The sequence below is a fragment of the Rhinopithecus roxellana genome, chromosome 8 (genome assembly GCF_007565055.1).
Source record: "Rhinopithecus roxellana isolate Shanxi Qingling chromosome 8, ASM756505v1, whole genome shotgun sequence".
Lineage (NCBI taxonomy): Eukaryota > Metazoa > Chordata > Mammalia > Primates > Cercopithecidae > Rhinopithecus > Rhinopithecus roxellana.
Genome location: NC_044556.1, coordinates 40,316,064 through 40,329,441, shown reverse-complemented (window position 1 = coordinate 40,329,441; position 13,378 = coordinate 40,316,064). Strand labels below are relative to the sequence as shown.

General features: G+C 44.5%; 1 protein-coding gene across 1 annotated transcript in view; it reads left to right on the top strand.

The window, feature by feature from the left end:
- PRCC (proline rich mitotic checkpoint control factor) overlaps window positions 1-13,378 on the top strand; it is a 36,371-nt gene extending 22,993 nt beyond the window's left edge. The window contains exons 4-7 of the mRNA XM_010381287.1: window positions 3,778-3,873; window positions 7,023-7,166; window positions 9,650-9,715; window positions 12,934-13,378. Of these exons, the coding sequence (XP_010379589.1) occupies window positions 3,778-3,873; window positions 7,023-7,166; window positions 9,650-9,715; window positions 12,934-13,020 (393 nt within the window). The 3' untranslated portion in view covers window positions 13,021-13,378. The remainder of the gene's footprint in view (window positions 1-3,777; window positions 3,874-7,022; window positions 7,167-9,649; window positions 9,716-12,933) is intronic.

Genomic DNA, 13,378 nt, shown 5'->3' with positions numbered 1-13,378 from the left:
CTTTTTCATGAAATTATTATTTTAATTGTTAAGTTTGAGTTTTTTGTATATTCCACAATATAGTCCCTTGTCAGATGGATAGTTTGTAAATATTTTCTCCCGTTCTACATGTTGTCTCTTCATTCTGTTGTTTCCTTTGCTATGCAGAAGCTTTTTGGTTTAATATAGTGCCATTTGTCGAAGTTTGGTTGTGTGTGTTTTTTTGTTTTGTTTTGTTTCTTTCCCCAAGATGGAATCTCGCTCTGTCACCTAGGCTGGAGTGCAGTGGTGTAATCTCGGCTCACTGCATCCTCTGCCTCCCAGGTTCAAGAGATTCTCTTGCCTCAGCCTTGAGTAGCTGGGATTACAGGTGCCTGCCACCGCACCCAGCTAATTTTTGTATTTTTATTTATTTATTTATTTAGAGACGGAGTTTTGCTCTTGTTGCCCAGGCTAGAGTGCAATGGCACAGTCTCGGTTCACCGCAACCTCCACCTCCCATGTTCAAGTGATTATCCTGCCTCAGCCTCCTGAGTAGCTTGGATTACAGGCATGCGCCACCACACCTGGCTAATTTTTTGTATTTTTAGTAGAGGCGGGTTTCTCTATGTTGGTCAGGCTGGTCTCGAACTCCTGACCTCAGGTGATCCGCCCATTTCAGCCTCCCAAAGTACTGGGGTTACAGGCGAGAGCCACTGCGCCTGGGCATTGTTTTTATTTAATTAATTAATTAATTAATTAATTAATTTTTTTCTTGAGACAGGGTCTTGCTTATCGCCCAGGCTGGAGTGCAGTGGTGCGATCCCAGCTCACTACAACCTCGGCCTCCCGGGTTCAAGCGATTCTCCTGCCTCAGTCTCCTGGGTAGCTGGGATTACAGGCATGTGCCACCACGCCTGGCTAATTTTTTTTGTATTTTTAGTAGAGACGGGGTTTCACCATGTTGGCCAGGCTGGACCCAAACTCCTAACCTCAAATGATCTGCCCACCTGGGCCTCCCGAAGTGCTGGGATTACAGACGTGAGCTACCGCGCCCTGCTTATTTTTAATTTTTCATTTTTTTACTTTTGAGATGGAGTCTTGCTCTGCCACCCAGGCTGGAGTGCAGTGGTGCGATCCCGGCTCACTGCAACCTCCACCTCCCGGATTCAAGCGATTCTCCTGCCTCAGGCCTCTCGAGTAACTGGGATTATACACGCCTGCCACCATGCCTGGCTAATTTTTGTATTTTTAGTAGAGACTGGGTTTCACCGTGTTGGTCAGTCTGGTCTGGAACTCCTGATCTCAGGTGATCTGCTCGCCTTGGACTCCCAAAGTGATGGGATTACAGGTGTGAGCCACCGTACCCCGCTGACTTTTGGTTTTATTGCCTGTGCTTTTGAGGTTTTTAGCTGTAAAATTTTTGCCTAGACCAATGTCCTGGAGCACTTCCCCTGTGTTGAAAACAAAATCTGATTGTGGGAGCTGATGAGAGGTATGAAGGGAAGGCGGAAGAGGACTGATATCTAATCTTGGAGTTACAAGATAGCTTCCTGAAATGTGGATGATGAGGATAAGGGAATCTATGGCATAGACTTCTAGATAGCAGTTAGTCTTAAGAAGAGTTTCTAGAGGTGAGGAGTATTGAGAAAAACAGGAAGGGGCCGCAGAGGAAAGAAGGGAATCTGGAGGGTTGAGTGCAAAATAAGAATAAAGAGAATCCCCTCACCATCACCTCCCCCCCGCCAAAAAAAAGAAGAATAAAGAGAATCATGAGCATGATTTGAGGTTTGAATCTCAAGCTGAGTTTGGGCAAGTTACTTAACCACCTCTCTCAGTCTCAGGTTCTTCAGGTTAAAATGGGATATCAGAGCAACTCAAAGCATTGCTAAAATAATTACATTAGTTTAGTGTGGTTGTTCCTGGAAAATAGTCAGTGTTTAATAAATGCTGATTGTAACTTTTTATTCACGTTGTATTCACCTGTTGTTTGGAAGAGATATTTAGATTTGATCTGTATGGCCTCAGAGAGTAAAAGTATAGAATGCCAGGTTGTAAGTAGGTTTAAGAGATAATTCCTAGCAGTCAGAGCTTCCCAAGATGTAGAGGGCTCCTAGGAGCAGGAGCTGGGGGACCTGGCACCAGTGGTGGAGTTGAACAGAGGCAGCTGGCTGGCCCCATAACTGGGCAGCTTCAGCAAGTTTAAAAACTGCTGGCCTGGGATGGTTGGAAGACTTAAGTCCCTTCAACCACTGTCATTCTCTGAATGGTCAGCGTTATTGTTTTCAATCCGGGCATGAGTGAAGAGGGAGGGCTTTGTGGAGAACCTGTTCTGACCAAATACTTTGAAAACAATTGTGTTTCCTAAATCTTTGCTGTTAAGCCTTGTTGTTTCATATAGGCTGAGCAGAGTTAGTATATCTGCCCTTAAGGTTGTTGTTAGAAGGATGGAGGAAGATAGGCTGGGCCCGGTGGCTCACACCTGTAATCCCAGCACTTTGGGAGGCCAAGGTGGGTGGATCACCTGAGGTCAGGAGTTCGAGACCAGCCTGACCAATATGATGAAACTCCGTCTCTAGTAAAAATACAAAAATTAGCTGGGCGTGGTGGCATGCACCTGTAATCCCAGCTACATGGGAGCCTGAGACAGGAGAATCACTTGAACCCTGGAGGCAGAGGTTGCAGTGAGCCAAGGTGGCACCATGGCACTCCAGCCTAGGCAACAAGAGCGAAACTCCATCTCAAAAAAAAAGGAGGATGGAGAAAGATAGTGTTTTTAACTCTTTAGCAGAAAAAAAAAAGATGCTATTTAAATTGAATAACAAATTAGAATTCTATGTGCAGTTATAAACACCATTGAGATAATCTATGTAAATTAAAGCACTTTAAATACACTAGGGGACTCTGAAATTTAAATGTATCTTATTGTGAATACCATTATAAAAAAAATCCATACTCTAATTGCTCTAGATTTTTATATATTATTTTTATGTAGTGAATATTAAACCTATTTTCATTTAGCTCATCATAAAATGAATATTCTTAGAGGGGCATTTCTTGGAGTTTAAGACAAAGTGGAAGAATTAGGAAAAAGTGTAGGTCCTTGGAGGAAACAGTTTATTGGCCCTGTGGCTGCCTGACTTGGCCAAGCAGGGGCCTTGCCCTTGCCTTCACCCTCCTCTTCTCTAGGATCTGCAACAACATCTGGGCCACTCACCTCTAAGGGGAATCATGAGATTCCTGAACTAAAAATCTGGTAAATAAACCTGCTTTGTTTCCAGCTTTGTAAGTTTCATTGTATCCTAATAGTGGTTATTTTAAATCAGAGAGCTATAGCCTCCCCACCCCGTTTAGACTATTTCCCTGTATCCACGGGACCAAACTAGAATGAGGAGCAGGAATGGCATGACATATGCCTTCTTGTCCCTGCTCGCATTGTAGCTCATTGGGGTCTTATGAGCAGGAGGAGCAGGGCTGAAGGCATGGTAGAGGTAAGGGGTGAGAGTTGCTCTTAGGAGGTAGCTGAGGGAGCAAGGTATAGACTGAAGCAGGAGAGAGAGTTTTTATTTCTTGTTACCCTTTCCTAAAAAATATCCATCTGTCTGGATAGTGTAGATGAGAAAAGCTGTAGGAACTGTTCTTGAGTTATAGGTAGGTCTTTGGGATCTGTGCCTTTAACTGGTCTGTGTGAGGAAGCTGTAGTGTGGGTGTCTCACCACTGCCTCTTTGATGACGATTTTCCATTTCTGGACAGACCTTACCTTCCCCTCTCCAACTGTGCCCTCAGTTGGTGTGTTTTTCTTTCCTGTTTGGCTGCAGGATTATTACAGTGGTGGCTACTATCCTGCACAGGACTCGGCCCTGGTCCCACCCCAGGAAATTGCCCCAGATGCCTCCTTCATCGATGACGAAGCAGTAAGTTAACAAAGCACAAGTGACCATCTTTGACCCCTGGGCACCATGTTTCAAATCTGAAGCCAAAGAAAATTAAAAAAAAAACACAAAAGGCAACACTGTATCAGGATTAGGTTGGCAACATGTAACGGAGAAACTCTAATAGTGGCTTATATAAAGCAAGTTAGTTTTTTTCTTCATGGAAGAAGGATACAGGGGTGCTTTGGAAGCTCCACAGAGTCAGGGATCTAGTCTCCTTCTTTCTTTTGGGTAGAGACGGGGTCTTGCTTGTTGCCCAGGCTGCACTTGAACTCCTGGGCTCAAGCAATCCTTCTACCTTGGTCTCCCAAAGTGGTGGGATTACAGGTGTGATTTACCATGCCTGGCCTCAGTCTCTTTCTGATCATTGCTTTGCCATCCCTAGGCTGTGGCCTTTATTCTTATGGTCCATGATAGCAGTTAAAGCTACAGCTATCACACTGGCATTGAAGATGCAGCAGGGTAGAGAAAGAAAGAGGAGGAACACTTCACCACCCTTTCTAGGAGACTTCCTGAAAGTTCCTAAGAGCACGTCCATTTTGATCTCACTGACTAGAATCCGCTCAAGTGGCCATAGCTAGTTGTTTGGTTTTTTTTGCTTTCTGTTTGTTTGTTTTGAGCAGAGTCTTGCTGTGTTGCCCAGGCTGGAGTACGGTGGCACGATCTCAGCTCACTGCAACCTCTGCCTCCCAGGCTCAAGCGATTCTTGTGCCTCAGCCTCCTGAGTAGGAGTAGCTGGGATTACAGGCATGTGCCACCATGCCCAGCTAATTTTTCTATTTTTAGTAAAGATGGGGTTTCACCACGTTGGCTCAGGCTAGTCTCAAACTCCTGGCCTCAAGTGATCAGCCCATCTCGGCCTCCCAAAGTGCTGGGATTACAGGCGTGAGCCATCGCATCTAGCTGGCCATATCTAGTTGTAAGGGGGTGTAGGAAATGTAGTGTTTTATTCGTTGTGTGGTAATATGCCTAGCAAAAATTTTGGATTCTTTCACACTAAAGAAGAGGAGAATGGATTTGGGGAGGCGCCAAGCAGCTATGTTAAATAACCCTTGTGTTTTACACAATGGTCTCCCTGCTGCTAGCTTTCTCAAGCTTCAGCAGAAGGAAAGGTAAAAGCACAATGTCCTGTGACTTTCAGGCCCTTATTCGGGATATAAAGTACTGTTCTATCTTATCTGCAGGGAAGTCAGAGCCTATTAGGAGGGATCTGCAGAAATAGGGGGTGCTACCTTTCCATGGAGGTTCTTATAAAAAATAATTCTTCTCTGCTTACCTTTTCCCAGAAAGGTATCCATCCCTTTGTATACGTCTGCGTGTGCGTGATACTGTTCATCCACTTCCCTATGGATCTCCTTCTTGGCAGGTTTGATAGTTGGTTTCTTTGGGAACCAACTAAGCCTAGGAGACAGCTGAGAACCCACTTAGTGGCAAAAGTCAGTTTCTTATAGGTAGAGTGAGTATAGAAGGCCTCACTAATGTTGAGATCAGGACCTGGATCTCACTGAATCTTCTGAGTTTTAAAATTCTATTCTCCTTCACCCACATTCCCTTTGAGGCACACCTCTGGATGACTTGTGTGGTTTGCATTTTGTTTTTTTAGGAAGAGGAAAGAGTAGCAGTCTCCTAGAAAGTTTACTGGGCTTTCTTTTTTCTTTACCCTTAAAAACTTTTGAAGTTAGGCCGGGCGCCGTGGCTCAAGCCTGTAATCCCAGCACTTTGGGAGGCCGAGACGGGCGGATCACGAGGTCAGGAGATCGAGACCATCCTGGCTAACACAGTGAACCCCCGTCTCTACTAAAAATACAAAAAACTAGCCGGGCGAGGTGGCGGGCGCCTGTAGTCCCAGCTACTCGGAGGCTGAGGCAGGAGAATGGCGTAAACCCGGGAGGCGGAGCTTGCAGTGAGCTGAGATCCGGCCACCGCACTCCAGTCCGGGCGACAGAGCGAGACTCCGCCTCAAAAAAAAAAAAAAAAAAAAACTTTTGAAGTTAAAGCTAAGCCTCTGTGTGTGTGAGGCTCCTTTTCTATGCAGCCCCACGTTCTTTGTCTCTGATGTCCACTCTGGTGTGGGGTTTGTTGGTTTGGTGATACCGAACAATTAGAAGGAACAGAGATGGACAAAGAACTGATTTTTAAAGGAGAAATCCTGGAGTTCTGTGTTTTTTTGGGGCTTGGAATTTTAGTTTTTTAGAGGCGAGGTCTTGCTGTGTTTCCCAGGGACCACAGGCACACACCACCACACTCGGCTAATTTTTTAATTTTTTAATAGAGATGGGGTCTCACTTTATTGCCCAGGCTTGTCTCAAACTCCTGGGCTCAAGTGATCCTCCCACCTTTGCCTCCCAAAATACTGGTATTAGAGGTGTGAGTCACCCTGCCTGGCCTGCTCTGAATTCTTCTTTTTTTTTTTTTTTTTGAGTCTCAAAACTCTTTTGAGACAGAGTTTCACTCTTCTTACCCAGGCCAGAGTGCAATGGTGCAATTTCGGCTCTCTGCAACCTCTGCCTCCCTGGTTCAAGCAATTCTCCTGACTCAGCCTCCTAAGTAGCTGGGATTACAAGTATGCACCACTACGCCTAGTTGATTTTATATTTTTAGTAGAGACAAGGTTTCTCCATGTTGGTCAGGCTGGTATTAAACTCCCGACTTCAGGTGATCCGCCTGCCTCGGCCTCCCAAAGTGCTGGGATTACAGTTGTGAGCCACCATTCCCGGCCTGCTCTGAATTCTTAATTTGAAAATTGTATGCAGTCCTTTTAGGCAGATACCATTAAAAATAAAATTGATTCAGGGGTACATATGCCAGTTTGTTACATGGATATATTGCATAGTGGTAGGCAGATACTGTTTGAGTACAAATTCATACCACTGGTTCTCTGTTGTCATTCATGTTTGGAGATACCTCTTAGCTTCCCTTTTCCTGGGTTCAAGAGACGTTCTGAGTAGAAGTAGCCTTTCATCTGGCATCAAGGGAATTTGGTAGGTGGCAGGGTAAAAGGACATAGAGAAGAACTGAGGGTGCCTTGGGATTGGTGAGTCACAAAATCATTCCATAAACTCTGGCTCTTTAGTGACATCTGCTGACCCCCTTGCCCAGATTCCTGACTCCTGTGTTTTTTTCTTTTCTAGTTTAAGCGGCTGCAGGGCAAGAGAAACCGAGGGAGAGAAGAAATCAACTTTGTGGAGATCAAAGGTGATGACCAGCTCAGTGGGGCCCAGCAATGGATGACTAAGTCATTGACAGAAGAGAAAACCATGAAGTCATTCAGCAAAGTAAGTGGGAAAGGTCTATTGAGTGGTCAGCTTGGGAGGCTGCAAAGCAAAATCTTGTCTTACTCCCCGTCTTGACCCCACACCCCATTGTTATTGTCACAGCACCTTTAGTAAACACATTTTGCCTATGGTACTTGAGTGTGCAGCAAACCTCACAGATACAGCAGCTCCTTCCCTCTAGAACTTTGCAGGACTTTAACAGCTCTCCAGCTGGATGGGGGGTCTGGTTGCTGAGACTGAGTAGTTGCAGAGGACTCCAGCCTGTGGCTGTGGCTCCTTCCCAGGCTGCACAGAATCCACAGCTGCTCTACTCTTTCCCTATAGTCAGATCCTTCTTTCCTTTTTTTGATTTAAAGTTTTTTGCTTTTTTTGTTTTAATTTTTATTCTTTTAAAATACTATCTTCTTCATTTCCTTCCCTCCTTCCCTCCCTTCTTCCTTTTCTCCTTTCTTCGTTCCAATTGTTTTCATTTTTTGGTGGTAGTTTTGTTTGGTTTGGTTTTGTTTTTCAGAGTCTCACTCTGTTGCCCAGTCTGGCATGCACTGGCTCAGTCACAGCTCATTGCAACCTCTGCCTCCCAGGCTCAAGTGATCCTCCCACCTCAGCCTCCTGAGTTGCTGGGACTACAGGTGCATGTCACCATACCCATCTAATTTTCGTACTTTTTTGTAGAGTTGGAGTTTCACCATATTGTCCAGGCTGGTCTTGAACTCCTGGCCTCAAGTGATCCACCCACCTTGGCCTTGACCTCCCAAAGTGCTGGGATTTCAGGCATGAGCCACTATACCCGGCCCCAGTTAGTTCCTTGTTTCAAGCTGGGACCTGGCTCAGCACATCTTTGAGGTGTGAGCACAACAGAACCTCAGAAATCCTGGAGTCCTTAGATTCTGAGTGTGCAACTCTTCTGTGTTCTCTTCATTATTGATTGTAGCCAGCTGTAGTCTTTCCAGTGCCTTTATTCATCACATTTCCCACACTATACTCCTGCCTTCTCTGTCCTAGTTTTCTTTAGTCAGTATGATGAACGTTTCTTCACCTAGTAGCTGAGAACAGCAAATGTGGACATTTATGAGCCTGCCACAGGAGGGAAAATGTGGGAAAGCCCTGGACTTGAGCCCAGCACCAGCAAGGCCAAGGTCGAGGATTTTGTTCCCTTTTCCTCCCCCCATTTGCTTTGCTTTGTTCTATGGCCACAGATGGCCATACAAGCTCCAGCCGTTTGTTTTAACTGAATGCTGGCGGTCATACAGGACAGAGCAAAGGATTGTGGTTAGATCAGCATAGATCCATCACTGTTTACTGGAAAAACCACTTAGGAGAGCATGCTCTACCAACTGTGGGTCGAGAAGCATAGTCACATAGTAATAGCTACTGTTGTTAATGCTCACTGTGGGCCAGGAATGGAGCTGGATGTTTTATGTATGTCATCTTTAACTGTCACATTAAATGACATTAAGTAGCAGCAAGCAATTAGTATTTGCTCTTTTCCTATCTCCAAGTTTTCTTGCCACCGTCTCATTCCATTGAACTAGATTTTGTTAAAAGGAGAAAAAGATATGGTCCTTGTCCTTGAGGAGTTGACAGCATAGTTGGGAAGAAGAGATTTAAGGACACTTGAGTGTAAATGATTACAGTGCAAATTGATTACATAAGTGCTGAGGAGACTCTAGAGAGGAGTTTTGGGAGTTGGGTGGAGATGATTAGGAAGCTTCTAGTCTGAGACAACTCTGGCAGAGGACAGAAAAACCACAGAATGAAAGCCCAGACCAATATAGACTTTGACAGTAAATCATTTGCATCAAAGTTTGGTTACGGGTTCAGTGCAGTTACGGGCGGAGGCTGGAAGACTGGGGAGAGGTAGAGTGATTGTGAAATTTCTAATTCCAGGGAAACTGCTGGCACTTACTAGAATGGGGAAGGTGGGGGTTTTAGCCAGAGGTGATTGATGGGAGCGAGCTTGATAAGCAGTAGATGGGAGACAGGCTAGACATCTGGCTTGACTGGGTAGAAGAGGACAGAGATGAAGAGGGTTTGAAGGGAGATGGGCACAGGGATTATGGGAGGACCTGGCAGGGGGGCAGAAGGTCACCTGTGCCCTGGCCCACAAACTGTTTCAGACTGATTGCAGGCAGTAAAACTGGTCTCAGATGTCCATAGCCGACAGAACCCCATGCTGGATGCTAGGGGTAGGGTGGGATTACCAAAGACGCAGAAGACAGTCCTGACCTCAAAGTATTTCCAGTCTAGTGGGGGATATTAGCAGGCTATTTCAGGCAAGTGTTCTGAGCTGGTTTTTTTGTATAATGGCTTTAATAAAAATAAAGGCTTTGTAAGTATATAGAGGTAAAAACAGCTCCAACTTTTCTCCCCCAGGATCTGGGCTGCGGAATTGGCCTTTAGTCCCTAATACCACACCATCTGGGCACGTGAGAAACTTCTGCTTTCATCCTGTGGGTTAATGAGTATGTTTTCTTCTCTTGCAGAAGAAAGGTGAGCAGCCAACAGGCCAGCAGCGGCGGAAACACCAGATCACATATCTTATTCATCAGGTGAGAGAGAGCTGAGGGCTCTGGCTCGGCAGGATCTCTGTAAATCTGGGAATTTGAAGGCTGAATTTGAGTTAGAAACACAGATGCCAGGGACCATCTTTTAGCAGGCATCCTCTGCTGTTCTCAGAGTGGCCACTAGGAGGGGATACATCCTTCAGAATTATCCTGCTCTACTTCAGTCTCGATGCAGATAAGATTCAGGTGCAGGTGCTTAGAATAAGTCTTTTTTTTTTTTTTTTTTTTTTTTTTTTGAGATGGAGTCTTGCTCTGTCGCCCAGGCTGAAGTGCAGTGGCGCGGTCTCGGCTCACTGCAAGCTCCGCCTCCCGGGTTCACGCCATTCTCCTGCCTCAGCCTCCCGAGTAGCTGGGACTACAGGCGCCCGCCACCACGCCCGGCTAATTTTTTGTATTTTTAGTAGAGACGGGGTTTCACCGTGTTAGCCAGGATGATCTCCATCTCCTGACCTCGTGATCTGCCCTCCTCGGCCTCCCAAAGTGCTGGGATTACAGGCGTGAGCCACCGCTCCCAGCCAGAATAAAACTCTTTTAAGTGAAAATCCAGATATCTAAAACATAATGTAAGAGAAGAGTGAAATGGTTTATCATAGAGTTCTTTTAAATAGCAAGTGTCTCTAGTAATTTTAAAAACTTAAAAAAAATATAGTTGATTCACCAACTTAGCCAAACATCCACCTAATGAAGAGGTTGGTTTTATATTCTCCACTTCTGTGGCAGGGAACATCAACACAAATAATTCAGAATTACAGGTAATCTAAAAATGTCTTTGGAAACTAGAATATGTCTTGGTATTTATTTAATATGACTGGGCAGCTTTCAAATACAGTTGACCCTTGACCAACAGAGGGTTAGGGATGCCAACACCCTAAGCAGTCAAAAATCTGCATCCAACTTTTTTTTTTTTTTTTTTTTTTTTTTTTTTCCGTTTTGGAGACAGGGTCTTACTCTGTCACTCAGGCTGGAGTGCAGTGGTACAATAACGGCTCACTGCAGCTGCCATCTCCTGGGCTCAAATGATCCTCCTACCTCAGTCTCCTAAGTAGCTGGGACCACAGATGTGTGCCATCACACCAGCTAATTTGAAAATATTTTTGTAGAGATAGGATCTTCCTGTGTAGCCCAGGCTATGTGTATAGTTTTCGATTCCCCTGAAAGCTAACTACTAATTGCCTACTGTTGACTAGAATTCTTACCGATAACATATATTTTGTGTTTTGCAAAATGTGCTGGGTTGTCACACCTGCTGGCATAGCTGTAGCGATAGCAACAACTTCACAAATTTCTTTTTTTTTTTTGAAATGGAGTCTCGCTGTGTTGCCAGGCTGGAGTGCAGTGGTGCAATTCCTTTTCTTTTTTCACAGTGGTCTTTATGCTGGATTCATTTATCTTGAAGTGGCAGGCAACTGCAGCTGCAGACCCCAATCTACGGAACATACCAAACAAGTCAACTTTTTCTTGTAATGTCATGCCTTTTCTCTGCTGCTTGGGAGCACTTCAGCATGACTAGTAGCACTTCGTATGGGTTCCATGGTGTTATTTAAGATTTATGGACTGGGTGCGGTGACTCACGCCTGTAATCCCAGCACTTTGGGAGGCTGAGGCGGGCGGATCACGAGGTCAGGAGTTCAAGACCAGCCTGACCAACATGGTGAACCCCTGTCTCTACTAAAAAAACAAAAAATTAGCTGGGCATGGTGCCTATAATCCCAGCTACTCAGGAGGCTGAAGCAGGAGAATCGCTTGAACCCAGGAGGCGGAGGTTGCAGTGAGCTGAGATTGCGCTACTGCACCCCAGCCTGGACGAGACTCCATCTCAAAGAAAAAAAAAAAGAGATTTATGGTATTGTACGCAATGAAAAATGAGAACTGAGCTCACTGCAATAGCAATAAGAGGTGGCTATGAAATTATGACATTAGTACAGTGTGTACTACAGTGAATTTTATGCAGTTAGGATTTAATGCTGCACCTTTATGTTTCTCTTGACTACAAATGGCACCATGCATGATCTGTATTTGTGTGTGTACATTTTGATAAATTTTAACTTTCTATAGACTTGTGTATATTTTATGGTAGTAATAAAATAGACTAGTACCTACATATGCATTCACAACATACCTTTTTCTTAAATTTTTTAGTATTTCTGAGTTACAGTTTGTTTGTGTTTTCAAATTGTCAACGAATTTCCAAAAACAGTTCTAAATATTTAATATTTATTAGAAAAAAATCCACATATGAGTGGACCTGTGCAGCTCAAACTCGTGTTAAGGGTCAACTGTATTTAGTCATTAAATATATTTTTTAAGACTTATTGAACTAAATGGTGTCAAAGATACAGACATGAATGAGACCCTTTCCTGGCCCCTTTCTTGGGAAGTGTACATTCTAGTTGGTGATTTCATGGCAAATGTTGCTTTCATTGTTTTTGTCATATTTTCACCTTCCTTTCAGGAACTCCTTTGTACTCTTTCCCTATCTTGTGGTTTGTAGGGAAAAGATTTGAGAGTAGGATATTATTTAAACTCAATCTCTTAACCCCCACCCCAAATTCCAAAGGAAATGGGCAGGCATCAGATAACTTTTGAGGGGTCTTAAGAACCCCCTTTCTAGGGTGGTACTTCTACATTCCAGAATGCAGTATAGAGCCAGGAGTTGTTGAGATCAGAAGAAAGAAGTCATTCTTGTACCTCTCAGTTTTTCACATCTTCAGTCATTACTTTAAAATCGTTTGAATTTCTAAGGTACCACACGCTGTATTCAACACAACTGCAAAACTGCATCTCCAGGCTAAGCAATTGTTGGTGTTCTGTTTTGACTGGTCCAAGCCTTTGAGGCTGTCCTCTCCTACTCTGCCGGTTGGGTGTCTAAGGCAGCTGATTTTCTTCCTTTTAGATGCTAAATTCTAGTGTTCATTTGCCCATTTCCCACTTCAGCTTTTGAGTTTTAATTCTACTAGAGGAAGCACCAGGATTCTTGAGTCTTTATTCTGCTTAAACCTTGATAACTCTCCAAAGAAATGATTTTTCTTTGCTTTCTTGGGGTCTTCCCCTTTTACTTCGATAAGTCTTTCAAGGAATTTGCAGTTTCCCCATAATCGTTTTGATAGGAGAAAGATTTTACATTGGGAAGCTCACAGAGGCAAGAGGACAGCATTTCTCAGAATTCCAGTTTGACCCTCCCCTCCCCTTCTTCCTTGCCACAGGCCAAGGAGCGGGAGCTGGAACTGAAGAACACCTGGTCGGAGAACAAGCTCAGCCGCCGTCAGACCCAAGCCAAATATGGATTCTAGGGCTCTGGAACTGATTGCTCCCAGGATCTCCTGCCAGCCCAGCTGGCCTGGCCCCCAGCTTCACCTCTGGGACCCCAGCTGCTCTAAGCCCAGGATCTCTTTCCCCAAGGACCCAGCCCTCGCCTCTGCGAGAATGAACATATTTGATAGATTTTTCTTAACAAGTTAGAAAATTCAGCTCCTGTCTGTCCTGGAGCTAGCAAAGACTTGTGTGATGCCTCTGAAGGGGCTCTGAGTTCTGGGATGGGAGTTTTGCTCCCTGTCAGGTGTGATGAAATGTTGAACCCTCCCCACCACCACTTTTTTTTTTTTTAAACCAGGGATGTCTGTTGAAATAAAACATTCAGTCTGACAAACA